This window comes from Pogona vitticeps, chromosome 3 (genome assembly GCF_051106095.1).
Source record: "Pogona vitticeps strain Pit_001003342236 chromosome 3, PviZW2.1, whole genome shotgun sequence".
NCBI lineage: Eukaryota > Metazoa > Chordata > Lepidosauria > Squamata > Agamidae > Pogona > Pogona vitticeps.
The window spans coordinates 197,522,170-197,543,996 of NC_135785.1; the positions used below are offsets into that span (position 1 = coordinate 197,522,170).

Below are 21,827 nucleotides of genomic sequence, written 5' to 3' on the forward strand. Positions count from 1 at the left end.
CCATGGGAAGACTTGAGTGTGTTAGAATGTGAATGTCAGAATAGCATCTAGGAGAGACAATAGGATATGTGCATCATGTGGGCATGCTCTTGGTTGTATCTAGTAATGTAGTGTTAGTAATAAACTGGATGAGGTGAAGAAGCTGAAAATCTGAACAAGACAGAAGGACTCCTGGTGAGTTGAAAGACAGATCAGGGAACAGGGAGGCAGCCTGTGCTTGATGGAGTTACATTCCCCCTGAAAACCCAGGTGCACATCCTCAGGTACTCCTGGATTTGTCTCTGAGTCTGGATGTCTAGATTTCAGCTATGGCCAGGAGTGAATCTGCACAGTTAAAACCAGTGCATACTAGAGTCTGTTTTCTTGGTTTCTAAGGGTGATGACAGTAAAATAAAAAACATACCTTCACATAATAATACAGGCAATATCAGGTTTCGAATTCACCTTTTGATATGCTCATCAAATCAAACCCAAAACTAGAGCTGTGAATAATTTTTGATGAGAAGAGACACAGAAGTGTCTCTTCTCTTTGTGAACTTGGGAAATGAGAGTGTCAGGCTTTTGTTTCTGATTTCTCTGAATTGTCATAATAACCGCTCAGAGTGGTCGCATAGACCAGATGGGCGGGATACAAATAAAATAAAATAAATAAATAAATAAAATCTAATTGGGGGTGGGGACAGTGGCTGAATCAATAGAACTTATGGGGATGTTGACTCACCAAACTCCACTGATTCAGGGGGCCTCCTCCAGTGTGACTTACTACACTAAGCAACAGGATTTCAGTCAATGTATGACATTGTTATAGTGAATTCACTGACAGCAAGACCACAATTGTTACATATATTCTTAGAGGAAAATGTTCCTGAAAAGCTTCCAGTTCAATTTTTTGATAAAACCTACGTTACTAGTTGTATCCCATTCTTCCATCTGCCACAAAGTCCTCAAGAAAGGTCATCTATGTTGTGCTGTGACCTAGGTGCCAATGTGTTGGGAAGTAGCTAATCACTTTTCCAACTCTATAGTCCCTTTGCTGGGCTATCCTTAAGCCCAAATCGTAACATTCAAACTGATTTAATTGTAAAAGAAACAATAATTGATTTTATTTTATGAAGCATAATGGTTAAGTGGCACAATTCTTAGTCACACAGTTTATTGGGTGTTAAAGAACCAACTTTCTAACTATATCAAGTTCTTTCTTAGCAATGTAACTATGTTAGACAATTCTCATTTGGAAACCCACACTACTATGCTGCTAAACTACAGTATGTATCAACCTCCTTCCAGCCCTCTCTCTTAACTGAAAACACTCTCAGACTGCTTTTTTTCTTCCCTTGAAACCACCTGGTGAGTCGTGATTGCTTCTACCCTGGCCAATCATCTTCTCCTTGATGACCCGAGTGAAGTTGGCCCATCACAGGAAGTGAGAAGTGATATGACTCCATGGCAAAATATATGCTTTGCCTGTATACGTTTGGAGGCTTTGTTCATGATATTTGAAAGTAGGACTGGGGAAGACTTGTCTGGAAGATCATCTGTCTGTATTGACTAGGAGTAGATAAAGTATGGCCCACCAGATGTTGGACTGAAATTCCCAGCATTCCTTACCTTGGCTATACTGGTGATAACTGGAATGAAAAGCACCTGAAGGCCTGCACTTTGCCCACCCCACCTATAGATCACTATTAAATGAACCCATTGTCATGGTTTAGGTTATTAAGGCTAAAATACAATTTCTGTATGGGATTTGTAGTCATGGAATTATGTAGAAGGTATCCATATGATCTGTGTTAGCATAACTAGATGCTTCAAGAAGCTGTTTTCTCCTAGAGCGAGCTGGAATTTTCCATGAAGCTGACTTGGCCAGAGACGATAAGGAGCCATCAGGACAATGGTCAACAACACCTGGACATCCCGTGGGAAATGGAGGTGGAGTGTGAAGAGACAGCCCTTCATCCTAATTAGTTAACATCACTGAATAGTGGAGAAGAAGGGTGGTCCCAGCATGGAAGAAAATGGAGAATGGAGACAGACAGAGAGCTTGGATTTTTTTTTTTGAACCTTAACAAGCTGCAGTTTATTTTTCTTTTTTAAGGTAGTGAGCTAGATAAGGCAAAATAAAAGCAAAAATATAGCAGAAGCCAGATTAGAAAGCATTACATACAGGCTGGGTGTGTGTGTGGTAATTTTCAAAGTACGTAAAAGACCCCTTTCCTCCAGGTTTGCATCACTCTCATTTTTGAATGACTAAATAGAATTTTGGGCAACATGTCCATTGTCTGTTATGAGTAGATCACACCTGTAGAAGGCCACATCTGGATTGCTCAGTGACTTAAGTGTCTGGCTGGGGAGCTGGAAGTTGGGAACTCGATTCTCACTGAGCCACCCTGTCAGGGCATGACTTTTATGATCCATAGAGTCCCTTCTAGCTCTGCAGGTCTAAGATGATGATGATGAGGTCTGCAATTACAGCCCAAACTGATTTTGAACTTATCTCCATCAGCATCAGATGCAGGGGTGGTCCTAGGATAAAGTGTGATTGGGCAGGGAGTGCTTTTGGCATGCACTTGCCCACATGCAGTTTACCTGGCAGGAGAAATACACACAGCAACCCCAAGAGTGTTTTTATGATGTGTGAGATATTTAAGGAGCAGTTAGACCAGATCTCTGAGTCCCAGTCTTATCTCTCTAGCCACTATACCTTACAGGCCATCCTTGGTGCCCTCTTACATTCTTTTTTTTATTTACACAGAAAAAAGACAAATAAGAGACAAGGGAAAAATAAAGAAAGAAAGGGAAAAAACTAACCCCTCAAATTAAACTAACCCCTCCCCCCCGGAGTCAGAGACTCCAGCCTCGTTAACCACTCTGCTCCCCCAATTTCATTTTCAGTATACAGAGGTGCCTCGCACAACGATTGCTTCATACAATGATGAATTCACGCAGCGATGGGTTTCTTTGAGGAATTTCCCCCATCATTTAACGATGTTCTCTATGGGGGAATTTCACTCAATGATGTCCCTTTTTCGCTTCTGTAAAAGTGTCTTAAACTGTTAGAAACCTGTTTTAAATGCTTACAATCGTTAGCCCACCTCCTGAACCCTATGCAAACTTAATTTGGTGTTGTTCTGTGTCGTCATTAATTTTTGGTGATTTTTTGTTTTTTCTCTCATTGAAATGCATTGGACGGACAGTTCAATAGAGTTCAATGAGAGAAAAAACAAAAAATCACCAAAAATTAACGACGACTCGGAACAGCACCAAATTAAGTTTGCATAGGTTTCAGGAGGTGGGCTAACGATTGCAAGCATTTAAAACAGGTTCCAAACATTGTAAGACACTTAAAAATGAGCGAAAACAGAAGAGCTTCAAAAGCACTGAAGCCGGCTTCAGTGCTTTTGAAGTCCTTTCCGATGTCTGAATTTCAGAATTAAATAAGATTAAATAAGATAATTAAAGGAAAAGAAGAACACAGAATTTTGAAATTGTACAAATTAATACTACAGAGAGAAATAGAGCAGGTGGTAATCAAAGAAAACATGATCAGGTGGATGAAGGATATAGGAAGAACAATGCAATTTGATGACTGGAATAGAGTGTGGAATGAAAACCAAAAATTAATTAAAGTACTTATTTGAAGGAAAACTTCATGAAGATGCTGTACAGATGGTACATGACACCTGAGAAACTAGCAAAAATAACTAAATCTAACAAAAATAAATGCTGGAGATGCCAATCAGAAGAGGGATTATTATACCACACGTGGTAGAGCTGCAAGGTAATAAAGAAGTTTTGGAAAGAAATTGATCAAATAATAAAGAAGAACCTGAATATTCAAGTAAAATTGAAACCAGAGAATTAGTTGTTAAATATGATAACGGGAAAATCAAGACAGGAAACTATATATTTGAGGAGCAGCTAGAATTCAAATAGCAAGACAATAGAAAAGTAAGGAAGAACCATCGGTTGAGGAGTGTTTACTAAAACTACATGAATTTATTTTGTGGGATAAACTGACAAAATCATTAAAGGGGGAGAATACAGAAGAATTTGAAAATCAATGGGGTGGTATAAAGAAATACTTAGAAGAAAGATGGAAAAATAAAGTTAACATCTGAAATTAATAGAAGGTTTTAATAAAATCAAGAACCACATTGTCACTGATAGATGTATAATTATGTAACAACCTATTTTTAAAAGAACTGTTAATGTAAAGAATGAGAAGAAAATTAAGCAAAAGTATTATTGTATGGGCGAGGAAAATAATAAATAAAAACTAATTGGAAGGAGGTTAAATAGAAGCAACATTTTTCCTTTTGGAAAATGGAAAGGAATGTTATATTTGATTTTTTTTATTTGCTAATTAAAAAAATCTGGGTTACAAAATTGAATGTAAAAGACTTAGGGAATATTGTCAAAAGAAAAAGAACTGAAACATTGTTAAATGAAAACAAAGTGAATTTAATACTTTTGCAGGAAATAAATAAAGAGATGGAATGAATGAACTAAAATTGTTTTGGGCTGCAACTTATGAGAAAGTGTTCAGTAATTAAAGTTCCAGAGGTGTGGCAATAGTTATTTTGAAGAAATGTGAATTTAAGATGAAAAACTCATTGGGTGATCCAAATGAGAAATGTTTAATTTTGCAAGGGGCAATCAGAGAAATGGATGATACATTAGTTATGTTTATGCACCTGTAGTGTTCACCCTTATTATGTTAAGTAGTTATGAATATTCATGTTGCAGGCTAATGTTGCTGAAAGGCGGAGCCAAGAGAAATGTAATAAAGAGGCAGAGTCAGCGAGTGAGTCAGTCAGTAAGAGTCAGTAAGAGAGTAAGAGTCAGAGTGAGAGAGTGGAGAAGGAGATAAGAGTGTGGTATTTGGGAGATCTGAGGTGATTAGAATGAAAAGTGAATAAGAACTGTAATAACTAATAGAAGGTTGTGATTGATGATAATAGAAGTTACCAATGACTAATAATATCTGTAACCAATAAAAATGTTTTATTTAAAAAACAGCGAAATTTGGACCTGCATCTTCATCCTTCCAGAAGTAATGTCGATTTAGTGATCAACTGGTGGCAGCGGGGTAAAAGGAGTAGTAGTTTGCCTTTGTGTGCTCAGTGTTTGGAGGGTCAGGCAAGGGGGGCATGCGGGTGAACGCCACAGCACCCAATGAGAATCAGAATTTTATAAAGTTATTGTGACAATCGTCCATGTCACTCGTGCCATTCATATTCATGAGTTGATTTGCATAAACCTATGAGAGGGCTGGAGAGGCGGAATCAGCAGCTACATGAGGCTTGGCTGGAAAAGGAGGAGTCAGATAGGGCTGGTTAGTCAGAGAGATGAGAAAAAATAGAGAAAAGTTAGTCTGTGGTAGTTAGAGAGGGTAGCAGAATTAGGAGTTAAGAGTGTGGAACTTATAGAGAGCTAAAAGAGTTAAGAGTCAAACAAGTTATTAATAATCAAATGAATACATTAAAGTCTGTGAAGAACCTGTTTAAGCAAACTGTAATCAATAGACCTGTGTTGTTCAACTTTATGCTCAGCTCGGACATCAATCTTTCTAATTAAATGGTGTTGACAGAGGTCAACTGGTGGCAGCGAGGTAAAGGACGTGTTGGGATACTCGTGTGAGTTCTGTGTTTGGTGACACAAGGGCCACATGGGTAAACGTCACAGTTATTAAGAAAGTTAACAGAAATAAGGAGGGGATGTGTTGCAATGGTAGGGGACTTTAATATGAAGACGAATAAAATGGAAAAAATCTTATCCCTCTAAGAGAGAAAAAAAGAAATAATAGTACAATTTTGAACAATGTGATAGGTGAAATGGAATTAATAGATGTGTGGAAAAAACTGAATAGCAATGACAAGTTTTTCTTTCTTTTCTTCACCAGTACATGAAAGTTATCTGAGAATAGATTATATGTTCATTACAAGAATGATTGATTCTACAATAGATATAATAAAAGTACGAGGATATTAAAGTGAAGTATGATTACAGAGGCAAAGAAATGGAGAACTGATTCAAATATTTTTAGATGTAAAGGTAGTATTGAAAAGATAGAAAAAGAATTAATAGAAATCTGGTATGCTTCTCTACTGTCCAATACACAATGACATTTCCTCCTCAAACCTGGAATTGATAATTGTTATTTGTACCAGATGGGCAGAGGAAGCAATCTTGTACAATCTTCTGCTAGGTGTGAATAAAACCTGTACCAGACAGACGGACAAATGTTTTAATGCTTGCATTGAGTCTTATTGATTTATTTCATAGTGGGTATGCATCCCCCATCTATCTGTGGACTGCTGTTTGCTGTACCTTTTTGTGCCAATAAAGGTTATGATGATGATGAATAGATATCTGGAAAATTAAGAATACGGAAGGTACAAAAAAAGGGGGATAATATGGGATTCCATGACACTTTAGAGGAGGCCTATATTATAAAGGATCATAATATAATTTAAGAAAGAAAAAGATAGAAATAATCAAAAATTAAATAATTAGTTTGAAAAATTCATTCAGAGAATTCAAATGCATCACCACTAATCAACGGGTGATTACCATCATATCCCATGGTTATGATATTGAATTCAAAACAATTCCACTTGTTGACACCATAGGAAGTTCCAGAAGAGGAGATAAAGACATTGTTTCAAAATGATGCAATAAAGAGAGTTCCTCACAGCTTCAAAAACAAGAGGTTATATTGGTATTTTACAATACTAAAAAAAGCCAGCGGTTTATGCCCTATTCCAGACTAGAAAAAGGTCGTTACATCAAAGAAAAAGAAAAAAAATCCAGATCCACTATCAAGTATACTCCTGCTTCCAAGGAAAAGGAAACTGGTTCGTAGTTGTGGATTTGAAAGATGGTTACTTCCACATATCAATAAGAATGGACCGACATAATTTCCTGCTGTTTGTCTTGAGTCACTATAGCAGTAGGCATCCTTCAGTCTCGAGAGACTATGATAACGTGCTCTGTATGGAGGACTTAGAACAGCGTCTAGTGTGGCTGAGAAGGCCAATTCGAGAGTGATAATCCCTTCCACACTGAGGACAAATGCATTCTGTCCCCTGTCCAGCTCCCTGATTTTGGTGGTTTTGGGACTGCCTCTTTGTCTTGGCCTGCTGAACAAGTGTCTCTTCAAATTGAGAGAGGCCATGCTGCACTGCCTGCCTCTAGGCTGAATGCTCAGATGTCAACATTTACCATCTGTTGAGGTCCATTCCTAAGGCCTTCAGATCCTGTTTGCAGATATCCTTGTATCGCAGCTGTGGTCTCCCTCTGGGGCAATTTCAATGCACTAATTTTCCATACAGGAGATCTTTTGGAATCCAACCATCAGCCATTCGCACGACATGTCTGAGCCAATGTAGACGTTGCTGTTTCAGTAATGTATAGATGCTAAAAATTCTAGCTCATTCTAGGACTAATCTATTTGGAACTTTGTCCTGCCAGGTGATACCAAAAATCTGTCAGAGGCAACGCATATGGAAGGTGTTCAACTTCCTCTCCTGCTGTGCACAAAGGATCCAGGACTCACTGCTGTACAGGAGTGTACTCAGGTGACAGGCTCTATAGACCTGGATCTTGGTATATGCCTTCAGCTTTTTATTCAGCCATATTCTCTTTGTGAGTCTTGAGAACATGGTAGCTGCTTTGCCAATGCATTTATCCAGCTCAACATCTAGGGAGAGAGTGTATGATATTGTTGAGCCAAGGTACACAAAGTCATGAACAACCTCCAATTCTTGTGTGGAGATGATAATAGAGGGAGGTGAGTCCATGCCCTGGCCTATGACTTGTGTTTTCTTCAGGCTGATTGTTAATCCCAAATCTTGGCAGGCCTTACTAAAATGATTCATAAGTTGTTGGAGGTCTTCAGCAGAGTGGGCAACAATGGCTGCATCATCAGCGAAGAGGAAGTCTCACATGCATTTCAGCGGGACTTTGGTCTTCGTTCTCAATCCAGAGAGATTAAAGAGCTTTCCATCTGATCTAGTCCGGAGATAGACATCTTCTGTTGCAGTTCCAAAGGCGTGCTTCAGATGACAGCAAAAAAAGAGTTGCTGCAAGGACACAGCCCTGTTTCATTCTGCTTTGGATGTCAAAGGGATCTGATGTTGAGCCATCAAAAACTACAGTGCTCTTTATTTCCTCATGAAAGGACCTGATGATGTTAAGGAGTCGAGGTGGACATCCAATCTTAGGAAGTATTTTAAAAAGGCCAACCCTGAGTCACTATACAATAAATATACAAATTCAATGTACTCCCTTTTGCAATGGCACCAAGAGTATTCACCAGTGGCAGCACATTTGAGGGTCAAAAGAATAAATGTACTTCTTTACAGAAACGACTGGTTAATTGTAGCAAATGTGAAAGAGAGACTGAAACAAAATGTAAAAAAAGACATTGCAAATACTGCTGAATTGAAGTCTAAATTTGAAAAAAATAATCACATCTTCAACCTTCAAACAAAATCAAGTATATCGGAGCAATTTTGGATTTGAAAAACAGAGCATTTCTGCCCAAAGACAGAGTGGACAAAATAATTACAATGACAATGAAGTTCATGCCACACAAAAAATTAAGGCCCACACAATTTAAAAGTTACTGGTGTTGATGGTATTTATTACAGTGTTGGTAGCTCATGCACACCATAAAACGAGACATTTTAATCTTGGTTTCTGTCCTCTTTCAACAGCATGAGAGACAGTGCTTGAAAAAATGCTAACTGTCATGGAATAGTTAGCAAATCAGCTACAGTGGTGGCAAAAGGACACTTATCAGGTCACATTCACAGTTATCTCTCACCCTTTTCCTCATTAAAATGTGATTTTCCTGCTTTAACATATTCCTCCAGCTCTCTGTTCCAGCTCAACAGGGTCCTGAACCCCATCACTACACTGTCGCACATTTGGTGGGCAATGACTGAATAATGTAGGAGGACTTAGAATTAAAACATAACTAGAATACATTCTGATTCTGTACTGATTTTATTGTATCTTATTAATTTATTGGATATACATTTTATATTATTTCTCCAGTCTTATAATAAAATATGGTTATTTTAGTACACTTTAATTACAAGCTCTCATTCTCTTTGGCCATTCATAGGCTGCAATCCCATAGCTTGGTTTTGGAAAAGAAGGGTCAGCTGTGGAAATATGGGCCCAGGTCTGGAACTTTTAATCCAAACTCATCCCTTGACAACCATGTAGGGCTGCTGTTAGCATAAATCCTAGCTCTTGAATGTGCCAGCAGAAAGACCTGCTTCAGCAATGGATACCTATAGTCTGTTCCCAGTTAGAATGCGCTTTGCAGACGGAACCATGGCACCTGCACCATCAGAGAGATGTAATTCCTTTTTCTGAGGAACGCACAAGTCATGTGCCCAGGAGCAGCCAGAGTAAGCAAAGATGTTAAATCAGAGGGTGGGAAAGCCCAGTAACACGGACACAGAGGGGCTATGCAATTCAAAGGCTCGCCTGAATTCTTTGATTTCCCTTAGATATCAGAGATGTTAGATAAGCAGAGTGGAAACTATCTGAGGCAAAGGTTCTCTCTACACAGTTTAAATATTATTTGCCACTTTTCACAGTAAACTGTGCCAAATGTGTATCACATAAAACATTAACATCAACATTTGTAACATTTGAAAAGTCAGTGGAACAGAATGTATATATCAACACTCAACTCCAAATCAACAATTCAGCAAACACAGAGGAAACTCAATAGCCTGAATTCTGTTGGCATTCACATACAGACTACATCTTCAGTGCATTCACTTTTTCAGGCAAGCAGCCATGGCACAGTGAAAAACTGCAAACTTCCAAAGATGATGCAACAGTAATGTTTATACTGCCAATATGATAACATGCAGGGTTTTGAGATTTTGATATAAAAATGTATTGAATATTAATGTTGTATAGTTAAATGTAAAATGGCTGATTTTACCTGAGTCATGTATATATTATATTCAGGTGTGGTATCAAGGATTAAGACTTAATGTTGTACAGCTGTGGTACACAATGAAACTCTGTGTAACAGAAAATGAAGCAATGTATTTTCTGATTGGTCACAGAACAGTACATAAGTCATGTGTAAAATGAACGTCTTTATCTGCTGTAAGTCAGATCACTTTTTCCTATGCTGTGTGTTGCCATGGTAGAACGAAGATTTAGTACTCCCGTAGTGTCTGTTCAGACAAATTGAGGGGGAGAGTTTTTAGCACATTATTTTGTAGACTGACTTAAGAAAAAAAGCCATTTGTCAGAGGTGTACAAACTTAGCCACACCTGCTGAGAATGGAGTTACAGAAAGAAGAAATGGAGTTTTGCAAACTGTGTTAGATTCATTACTTGCTGATGCCAAGTTACCCAGACTTTTTGGGATAAAGCCATAAAATGTGCTAATTATATTATGAACAGAGTGTGGAACTCTGCAGTAAAAAATACAGTACATCCTATTTTCTATTAAATGGGAGACAACCTTGTTTGAAACATATGAAATTTTTTGGTTGTCACGCTTGAGCTCATATACCCAAAACATGCAGGAAAAAAGGTAGCCCTAAGGTAAGAAAGTTGATTTTCTTAGGCTATCAAACAGGAAGCAAACGCTATAGATTTTGTGATCAGTATGGAAATGTGATAATTAGCAGGTCAGTTAATTTTTGTGAAAATGAGAATTGGTCACAAATTCATGGAAATAGTGAAATACTTTTGCCATTGTCTAAAGATAGACAAGAGAGGTTTGAAAATGAGGAAGAACAAAGTGAGACATATGAAGAAGGAAATGAAGCTGTAGGAGGGGAACATGAGACATGTAGTGAGGCTGAGGAAATTGTTCCAAGATGCTCACAGAGGTCTAATTTTGGTGTCCCACCTGAGAGGTTTACAGAATCATATGTAAATATGGTACTGTCTGAACCTAAAAGTTATGAGCAGATGTTAAAATTGCCTCATGCCCAACAAGAAAAAATGGTTGGTGGCATATGGGTTCACAAGTTGAAGACATTACCAGATAGTACCCAGCAACATAAGGCACATTTGGTGAATCAAAGTTTTACTTTGCAGCCAAAGTAAAACATTTTAAGTCAGAGTGCTGCAAAACCCTTGCAAAAGCACTGGAATGGTGTCAAAAGTGTGCTGAGATATTTAAAGGGAACCATAGACTGCAAGTTGAAGGTAAATGCATCTAACAATCTAAAATTAAAGTGCTATGCAGATTCAGATTGGGGTTCATGTGAAACTGATAGAAAGTCAATTTCTGGAATAGCTATTAGTCTAGGTGAATCTTTAATAGGCTGGAAGTCTAGAAAACAAGGTTTAGTTCCCACAAGCACAGAAGAAGCTGAGTATGCTTCATTAAGTGATTTATGTGGAGAAGTCACATGGTTTGTGCAGTTACTGAAAGATGCAAACATGCAAATTGATTTCCCTCTCACAGTGCATAGTGACAGCACCACTTGCATTCAGTTGGCAACTGAGAGTCAAACAAAGGGTAGAAGCAAGCATACTTGCATAAAATATTGCAATGTAAAGAGTGCTGTGGATCAGAAGCTGATAGATTTACAATATTGTCCAAGGGAAAATAATATTTCAGATATTTTCACGAAGCCATTGCCAATGCACAAGCATGTTTATCTATGCAATAAGCTTGGTCTATACAATTAAATTTAAGGAGGGCTATTGAGATTTTGATATGAAAATATATTAAATAATAATGTTGTATAGTTAGATGTAAAATGGATGATTTTACCTGAGTCATGTGTAGATTGCATTCAGGTGTGGTTTCAAGGATTAAGACTTAATGTTGTACAGCTGTGGTACATGATGAAAATTTGTGTAACAGAAAATGAAGTAATGTATTTTCTGACTGGTCACAGAAATGTACATAAGTCATGTGTAACTGTACATAAGTCATGCTGTAAATCAGATAACTTTTTCCTATGCTGTGTATTGCTTCATATCATATTATGCTGCCAGAGGAATACTGTATCTATTCTCTATGTATATATGTAAATATACTAGGTTGTTGGTTTTACTCTCTCAGTGTCGTAGTATCATAAATATCTCTGCTAACCAATATCTCCTTACTCTGCTGATGTTATGAGACTACATGTTATAATCAAAATTCTCAACAGGTTTTAGCTAAATGTGACTTAATGTTATTTGAAAGTGCTCTGATATTGTGACGGGTAAAAGACAGTTTTGATCACGTGCAATTTATAGTGCAATCATGTATCTGTCTGCTCAAAAGAAAATCTCTGTGAATTCAAAGGACTTTACTCCTAGTGGCTATAGAATTACAGCCTTACCAATTTTTAAAAACAGAAACTGTGCCATGTGTATAAACCTGCTCATTCTTGTGTGTGGCTTTAGCCCTCCATACATCTCCTTTGAGTGACATTGTAGTTTGCCACTCAAGGCTGACACAGAATTCATAGGGTGTCAGGTGAATGCTAATACCTGATGTGTACACTTTTTCCTGTAGTAGCAAAATGTCCCAAATTGATCCTAAAATCATGGTAAAACTCTATTACAGCAAGGTAAGAAATACTTTGAAATGGGATTTATAATTCATCTGCTCTTCAGCATACCATATCTGATGTTTAACCCTATAATGTCCGAAGAGTGAAAATATAGATAGCCAATCTTTTTTTTTTGGTTAGTGCACTGAATTCCTTTCAGTTGTAGTGATTGTAGACAATAAAATAAAATTTAACAGGAAGAACTGATGCATGTATTAAAGACTGGAAAATCCCAACATCATAGCAACGTGGAATATGTCTCTAATAGAGAGCAAGTTTTCTTCACAAAGATTACCATTTGTTCAGTATCCACATGTTCAAAAGCAATACAAACCCATATTACTATGTTGGTTGGATTTTACATTGTATGGAGGTTCATTAGGATACTAACCTCTAGAGTGGCTCTTTTAAAAAAAAAATAACAATATAAAAGCAGCTTAGAAATTACAAATAGTATCAAAATGATTGAATAATTCAATGTAATATAGAGAAAGTATGGCTCTTTATAGTGCATGCCAGTCTTTGAAGTTTTGCATTCAATTTTGTTTTATGTATGGCTTGATGCCGTAACAATAAAGTATGTATGTATGAAATGTGCTGTCATTAAAACAACTATTTTGGTACATGTGCACCTATCAGTTAACTTGAAAATAATACATCTATAATTATGTATTATTTTTCATGATAATATAATGAATAAAACCCCATGTTACTTAAATAGAAAGTGTAAAATATATATATATAAGATCTGGAGCAATCGAGGGTTGGAAAGTGCGAGCTCTCTTTCAGGAAGTCTGCCCTTAACATTTCACCTCAATTGTGAATAGACATGCAGAGCCTTAACCTCAGACTTCCACCTTATAGAAGGTATTAGTAAGCATCTTGATCACCAATTGCACTATAAACAGGCATGTTTTTTCTCCAGGTATTCTTTGGGCCACTCCTTGATACATCAAACCGTTTCTCTTACTGTTGAGATCAACTTACTGAGTGAAGCCCTCTTCTGTTGCCACTTGACTTTTGCTTCTCCCTTCCCCCTTCATTTGTCAAATGTGCTTCTCCTCACACATCCTCCATTTTGTCCATTTAACTATGAACCATTTGAGCAAGAATCCCTTTTGTTATGATCCCAACTCTCCCTATGATGCCATCATTAATTCCATTTTAAACAGTTAACAGCTGCTATGTGGTTCTTTCTCCAAATTGCTAGAAGAGAACTCATTGGCAAAGATTCGTTTCCCCTCCTTCAATGATTGTCCAAGGCCTTTCACTTCATCTGTCTCTGTCCTCACAGGAGGCCAGAAGAACAAATGAATTACTCTGGATGGAAGAGAAAAGAAAGGACAGCAAAATTTTATGCACATGTAATGGAAGATGGTGACTCGGAAGCTGTCAGGTGGTGGGACCCAAATGTTCCAGTGGCAGTTACTGATTCCAAAAAGTCAGTCTGAGACAAAAGGGAAATTAAAGAGTGTATGACTTCCAGTTGGACTTTTGGAGTTTGTTTTACATTTCCACCAGAACTGGAGGGAAAAGAAGATTATGCTGCAAGATAGCAGTATGTCTTTGTTGCATCATGGGGAACAATCGATCCCATCCCCTACCAGTGGTCAGGAAAGCTATTTGTAGCTGATTCAAGAATTGTTTTCTGTGCAGATGTACAAAGCAGCTCTCTAGAGAGAAAATGTAAATATCCTAACACAAGCTTAATGCACATTAGAGAGGCTCTAAAAGTCTTTATTAGGACTGCATCCTTTTCAATAACTAGGCTATGGGGTATACATATTATTAAAAAATCTCTTAGGATGAAGTAAATATGAGGTTAGAAAATAATGGATAAATAATAAGTGGCTAGGAGATATTTAGTCACATGTGAGCTGCAAGTCTTTGAAGGGTTAACCCAAAACATTCACAATTTCACCCTGGAATGTTAGTGCAATAAATGAGTGTCTATTTATGCAGCAAAATTAGTATTAGTATCTTGCTGGGTGTATAATTCCACTTCAAAAATGGATGGGAGTAGATGGATGATTTCACTTTAGGAGGCAGAAGAAATAAGGAGAGGACAATCCAGCATACTAGAAAAGTTTTTCCATTGATTGATGATTGATTGATTGATTGATTTTAAGGCTTGATGCTATATTTGCAGTCAGGGTAGCGGTAGGCAAAATGAGAATCACAGATCTGCAAGGGTTTCAAAATTTCTACCAACACCTCAGCTGCTATGATAACCTCTTGCTCAGTGAGAAAGTTGTCTGCACAGATGCTCAGAGTACTGTCAATCTTCACCTGCATCGGAGGCAGAAATTTATCTTTTAAAAGCTTAGGCAGAAGTTCCATACACACCATGCTGAGGCTCTGAGTGCGTTTTATAGAATTACAGGAGGGGAGTGCATTCTGGCAATCTGTCATCAAGCAGCTAAATATGTCCTTTTCTTCCTGTAGTCCAGTCATCAAGTGGCTATCTAACAAAAAGGTAAGCAAAATGGTGGGTTATCAATTTGTATATTACTTTAGACACATTTTTAGCTCACAGTTACTGAAGCTTCCTGGGTGGTGAACAGGAACTTTAAAAACAAATAAAATTACAATGGTATTCCTCTAACAAAATTACTTGTACTGAAACAGCAATAAATCCAGCAGCTGGCGAACGAAAACCAGGGCCAGCTCTTCTACTGTGCCATGGCAGCAGTGGCTTACTAGAGAATAATTAGAATTGGGATCCATCACCCTGTTCCCCCTACAACTGCAAGAGAACAAGTGACATCAATGTGCAGGCTTCCCTCCACCCTACCCCCACCGCGGATGAAAGGGAAGGCAGTGGCTGAAGCTGGCCCACCCCTAAAATGATGGTTGTGGTGGTGTCAGTTGCACTGCTACCCTACTAACTGGGGGGTGGAAGAAAAACTTACCAAGGGTGAGTCACATGGATCTTGGTGTCCAAACCCCAAATAAGAGAATAAATTGGTGGCTATGTAAAGTGGCAGTGTGTACCTGCAACATATACAGCTATTGGCTCTACTGTGCAGGTCTGGCATTTTCCAAAATGCCTGGCTTAGGGTGTCCTCAAAGGCAGGTCCTCTCTGAATGATTCATTCTATTTAGCCAAACCCCAAGGCTCCTCTGAGGCAGGCATGCAGGAAGACTCTGAGTTTTTACAGTAGAGGTGAGTTATTCTGCATCCTGTTTCTCAACCACATCATCGCTGAAAGGGGTGTATTTGGTGCAGCCGTATGCTGTTGTCCCAAACTGCCATCACCTCTCTCCTTTCCATGTCTAAGACACCAAAATCTCCTGTGATGGCTTTCTTGTGCTTTCTTGTGCTTCTTCCTCTTCCTCTTGCAGGTAGCAAGGGAAGCATTATTGATGCCCCTATGCCCACACTTTCAGGGAGGGAAGTAGCTGCCCCTGAAACTACGGTCTCCAGCCTCCTACTCCTTACTTAGGAAGTTGGTTGCCTTTCCAAAACAACAGGGTCCCAAGTGTGGTTAAGAGTGCACATTTGCTGATTTCACTGTCCTGTATCTTAAGGTGGCTGCCTCATTCAGCTCTGATTAAAACAAATCAGTGTTTAATAAAACTAAAATAAAGAACACTCATGAAAATAAAGTTGTGTCAAATTCTAAAATGACTGTCAGTGCAGATTAAAAAGTTATTCACCTGAGCCTCAAAATAACAAACTAAAAACAAATGTTTTCTCTATAACCTTCTATAACCATGAATTTTGGGACCATGGGCTATGTTTCCTGGAAGATAGATGCTGGCAAGTGATGGGTTACATCTCACAAAGACTGGAAAGAGTGTGTTTGGCCACAGCATGAAGAACTTCATCAAAAAGACTTTAAACTGAATTGGAGGTGGGAGGGAGACACAAGCTCAGAGGTATAGATGAAAGCTTATGCACAACAAGAGGAACAGACCAAGCAGCTAATAATATTATCTAATAATAATCTTCATAAACATGTGAAAAGAAAAGAAGGCCACAAATCATGCAATCTCTAGTATCTATATGGCAGGAGAATAGAAAACAAACAAGAAGAACTAGAAATCTTAGTTCAGGAAGACAAATATGACTTGATAGGGATAACTCAATGGCTCCCAATCTTGGGCATACCAGGTGTTTTTGAACTGCAACTCCCAGGAAACCCAGCCAGTACAGCTGGTGGTGAAGGCTTCTAAGAATTGCAATCCAAGAACACCTCAGTTACGCAAGGTTGGGAACCACTGGAATAACTAAAAGTTGGTGGGATGACTCCTATGACTAGAATACAACTGAAGGATATAAATTGTTCAAAAAGAATAGAAAATAGAGAAAGGGAGGTGGAGTGACAGTATATTTCAAAAAATAAATATTCCTCCACAGAAATACAGGATGAGCTTAGTTGTCCCATTGAGAGCATCTGGATTAATATAATTTGGGCAAAAAGCAAAAGGAGTATGGTAGTTGAAGTCTACTACCAACTGTCTAATAAAGGAGAAGATGTAGATTAAACCTTTGGAAAAGCTGCAGTAATTTGAAAGAGATACAAAGTAGCAATAATGTAAGATTTCAATTATCTTGATATCTGTTTGGAGGCAAATTCTGCCAAATATCAATCTTCCAAGAAATTCCTGGCTTGTGTTGCTCATAATTTTCTCGAGCAAAAAGTGGAAGAAGAAACTATAGGTTTTGTTATCCTTGGCTTGAGTCTAACCAGTAGAGATGACTTGGCAGAAGAAGTGGCAGTAAGGGGAACTCTGAGAGACAGTGGAAGGAAAGCCAGGCCACGAAGGAAGAGTACAGACAAACAGCAAAGAATTGTAGGGCTGGCGTTAGAAAGCAAAAGCTGAGAATGAGCTGAGGTTAGCAAGAGACAGTAGAAGCAAGAAAAACACATTTTTCAGGTGCATGTCTACCAAAAGACAGAAAATAAAAAACAGAAAAGAAATAGTGATTCAGCTACTCACTGGAGACAGAAAAATTGTAACAAATGAGCAAGAAAAGGCAGAAGTGCTCAATTCCTATTTTAGCTCAGTATTTCCCCAAAAGACAGTCTATAACCGTCTAAGCAAATGTGAAATACAAGTGGAGGGGATAGGAGTGCAGCTTGATATACAAATACTCAAGGAATACCTTATTATTTTTAACAAGTTCAAATCTCCAGCATCTGATGAAGTGCATCCAAGAGTATTGAAGGAACAGGTTGAAGATGTTTCAGAACCACTCTCTAATTTTTTTCTGGAAAACACAGAGGGTGGGTGAAGCGCCAGATGATTGGAGGAGAGCTAATGTTGTTCCTGGCTTCAAAAAGAGCAAAAAGGAGGAACCTGGGTACTACAGACCAGTCAGGTCACAAGTTGAATATGAGCAAACAGTATGATGCAGCTGCAAAAAAAGGCAAATGCTAGTTTAGGCTGCACTTACAGATGTATAGTTTCTAAATCCTGCAGAATACTAGTTCTTTCTATTCAGCACTGGTTAAGCCTCGTCTTGAGGCTCAAGACCACTACAGTGTCTTGAGTTCTAGGCAATGCAGTTTAAAAAGGATGCAAAAAAAAAAACACAACCCAAAACAACTGGAATAAGTTCAGAGAAGGGCAATAAGGGCAATGACTGGGGGACTGGAAACCAAGCCTTGTAAGGAAAGACTGAAAGAACTGGGCATGTTTAACCTTGAGGAAACAAGGCCAAGAAGAGATCTGAAAGATACTGTACATCAAGGATAGTGATACAGAGGAGAGGCAGAATCAGGTCTCAGTTATCCCAGAGTGCAGGACACATAATAATGGACTCAAGCTACAGGAAGCCAGATTTAGGGTGGATATCAGGGGAAAAAACTTCTTAACTGTTAGACCAGTATGACACTTGAACCAATTACCTAAGGAGGCAGTGAGTACTCCAAAATTCAAGAGAAAATTGGACAGCCATCTGTCAGATGTACTTTGATTTGGATCCCTGCATTGAGCAAGGGGTTGGACTTCCAACTCCATTATTCTATGATAAATCTAGGTTCTGAAGCAAGTTGGTCTGCAAACAGTTCAATGTCTTTCTGATTCATTCACTGGAAGAAGACATTCATTCATTCATAGAAGTTCAACCCAAACTCTCCCAGAGTAAGTGGTTGCAGCTCCTGATATGACCATCCTGGGTTTTGAGATCTTTAGGGCAGGCCCTTCTACTGATCCCATCGACCTCATAGGCATGCTTGGTCCAGACATGAGAGAAGGCCTTTTCAGTAGCTCCAGATAGGCTGCGAAACTCCTTTCCAGGCTAAACCACTCTGTGCTGTCCTTCCACTGGCAGACCAAAGCCCTTCCTTTTAGCCATGACTTTAATAATTAATAATAATTAATTCATATCTGCTAAGGAAGGGGTGTTATCTTTTTAAAAGTGTTTTAAAATGGTTTTAAAAGTGTTTTATTCAGTACTTTTAAGCGATTAATAGGCTTAATTGTTTTTAGTGCTGTCATACATTATATTCTTAATTGTTTTTATTCTTGTTTTTTAAATTCTTTATAAGCTGCCTTCAGTCCGTCTGCTGAGAGAAAGGTAAAGGTAAAAGTTCCCCTTGACAATTTTTGTCCAGTCGTGTTCGACTCTAGGAGGCGGTGCTCATCCCCGTTTCCAAGCCATAGAGCCAGCGTTTTGTCCGAAGACAATCTTCCGTGGTCACATGGCCAGTGCGACTTAGACACGAAACGCTGTTACCTTCCCACCGAGGTGGTCCCTATTTATCTACTTGCATTTGCATGCTTTCGAACCACTAGGTTGGCGGGAGCTGGGACAAGCAATGGGCGCTCACTCCGTCGCGTGGATTCGATCTTACAACTGCTTGCTCTTCTGACCCTGCTGCACAGGCTTCTGCGGTTTAGCCCGCAGCGCCACCACGTCCCTCCTGAGAGAAAAGGTGGCATATAAGTTAAACATAACTAAATAAATATCAGACGACATCTAGCAATATATACTGGGACTGAACAGCTCAGCTCCCTTGTTTGGAAACACATAGCCAGCTGCATTTCATGGAGAAGGCTAATATATCTGAGAGAAAACCTGCCTCAGAACTTTTCCTAACATGCTGCCTTTCCACATGCTGGAAGCTACGGGTCATTCAGACAGCAGAGCTCAAAAAGGTGGCAGGGTTTATATTTCAAGTGCAAGGTGGCACTTGGAAAGAGCCGAGTGATGTGTCCCCTTCTGACATTGGCTGAAATGAGCCACTTTCTTGACAACCTGGAACCAGTATACTTAAGTAGAGCGTAATGTGTTTGCGTTTCAGTTCAGTTCAATACATTAACCTGACAACTACACAGAATCAGACAGTTAGACATAGAGACTGCCACTTAATTGCTGATTCTTGTACTTTTAATTAACTGATCTACCATGAAGTGTTTGAAAGGAAAGAACAGGTGAATAAAATTATTTTTCATCTTATCTCACACCCTCTTGTGACAGATACTTATTCAAAGACAATAGTGAGTACCTTCCTGATTGTCAATGACTCCCAGCATGCTGGCATCCCGGATAAAAAGACGTCCATCGCTGAAGACACCAAACGTGCCAGCATCGACTTGTGTAAAGTAGAAGAAATAGTTCAGGTCATTATTCACCATGGAATCAAGAACAGCAAAGAGCTGAAGCGCCAGATCCACCGCGACATCTGCGGATACACTGTAAAATTCCTTCAGAGGTCTGGTGCTGGTGGTGACTATCAGTCGGCCACAGGATCCCAAGTATTTTGGAAATGGCCACCCTTCTGCTCCAGGGAAAATCTATCAAAGAGAAGAAATACAAAATGTGTTGGTGATGATGTACTTTTTAAAAAAAGATAAACAGTTGTTGCTTTTATGTGTTGTCAACTTGTTTCTGACTGGCGACCCTATGACTTTGGGACATCCACATGCTCTCTTTTTAACAGCCATGCTCAGCTTTTGCAAATTCAAGACTGTGGCTTCCTTTATTGAGTCAATCCATCTCATGTTCAGTCTTCCTCTTTTCCTGTTGCCTTTCAAATTTCCCCAACATGGTTGTCTTTTCCAGTGAGTCTTGTCTTCTCAAGATCTGCCCTAAGTCTGATACATTAAATTCAGTCATTTTTGCTTCTTGAGTGAGTTTAGGCTTGGTTTGATATAGCACCCACTGTTTTGTCTTTCTGTTGGTCAATAGAATCTTTAAAACCATCCCCCAACATCACATATCAAGTGAATCATTTGTTTTATTGTCGGTTTTCTTCACTGTCCAGGTTTCACATTTGCAAATAGTAACTGGGAATATCACAGTGTAGATTATTTTTGCCTTGATTTGTAGTAACATATTCTTACATTTCAGGTTGTTTTCTAGCTCCTTCATATCTGCCCTCCCATGTCTCAGTTTTTTTCCTGAATTCTTAGCCTTAGTCTCCATTTGGATTGATGACTGAACCACAGTATACAGAATCTTTAACCATTTCAATTTACTCATTGTTACTATTTGTCGTCGTTGTCGTTTAGTCGTGTCCGACTCTTCATGACCCCATGGACCAGAGCACGCCAGGCTCTCCTATGTAATTCTGCAGATATTGTTTTGGCCTTTGTTTTCTTAATATCTAACTGCACTCCTGATATATTTATTAATTGTATTGTGGTGCTGTGAGGCAGAGCTGATCCAGTAAAACCCGGCAAGAGATGAACAGGCTCCGTTTATTTAGCACAACCTTTCACCATCTAGCACCCTCCGGATGTTTAAGATTCCAAGTCCCATTAGCTCCAGCTAGTGTGGTCTGTGGTCAGGAACACTGGGAGCTGTGGTTCAAAATATCTCGAAGGCACAAAACTAGAAAATCAGCTTAACTATGTCTCTAACCATGTCTGTTTTACCATACATAGTCAAAGTTACACTTGCTTGTGTTCATTTCCAGAGAAACACACCTATCTTTAAACCCAATAGTTTTCAAGGCATAAGTAAGATTTGACTATTCCATTTTTAAAACAAATATTACATTTATATATCAGCCCATTAGTGCATAGCATTTTTCTGGAGAGTTTATAACACAGTAACAAAATATCAAGAATACAAAGATCAAGTGAATGAATAAGTCAAACCAACCATACTACATGCAATTCTACTTACATTGTTTTTGTAATTTAACAGACTCAGAAACTGTCACTTTCATTTTTATAGCAACTGCTGCAAAATTGTCAGAAAGAGCAAAAAACAAAACAAAACAAAACAAAGGCAAGGATTCACAAATGAACCACCAGATTAAGTACACCTCAGCTTTCACTGCAAACAGTAAATTAGCAGATAAACTCAGAAACCAACCA

The 21,827-nt window shown here is 38.6% G+C and overlaps 1 protein-coding gene across 2 annotated transcripts in view; it reads right to left on the minus strand.

Annotated features, from left to right (window-relative positions):
- Positions 1–14,269: 14,269 nt before the first annotated feature.
- Positions 14,270–21,827, minus strand: part of DIPK2B (divergent protein kinase domain 2B) — a 39,533-nt gene continuing 31,975 nt past the window's right edge. For both annotated transcript variants that reach the window (XM_020783965.3, XM_078390504.1), the window contains exons 4-5: positions 20,009–20,297; positions 14,270–15,013 (exon numbers count right to left, since the gene is read on the minus strand). In XM_020783965.3, coding sequence (XP_020639624.3) covers positions 14,673–15,013; positions 20,009–20,297 — 630 coding nt within the window. In that variant the 3' untranslated portion in view covers positions 14,270–14,672. The remainder of the gene's footprint in view (positions 15,014–20,008; positions 20,298–21,827) is intronic.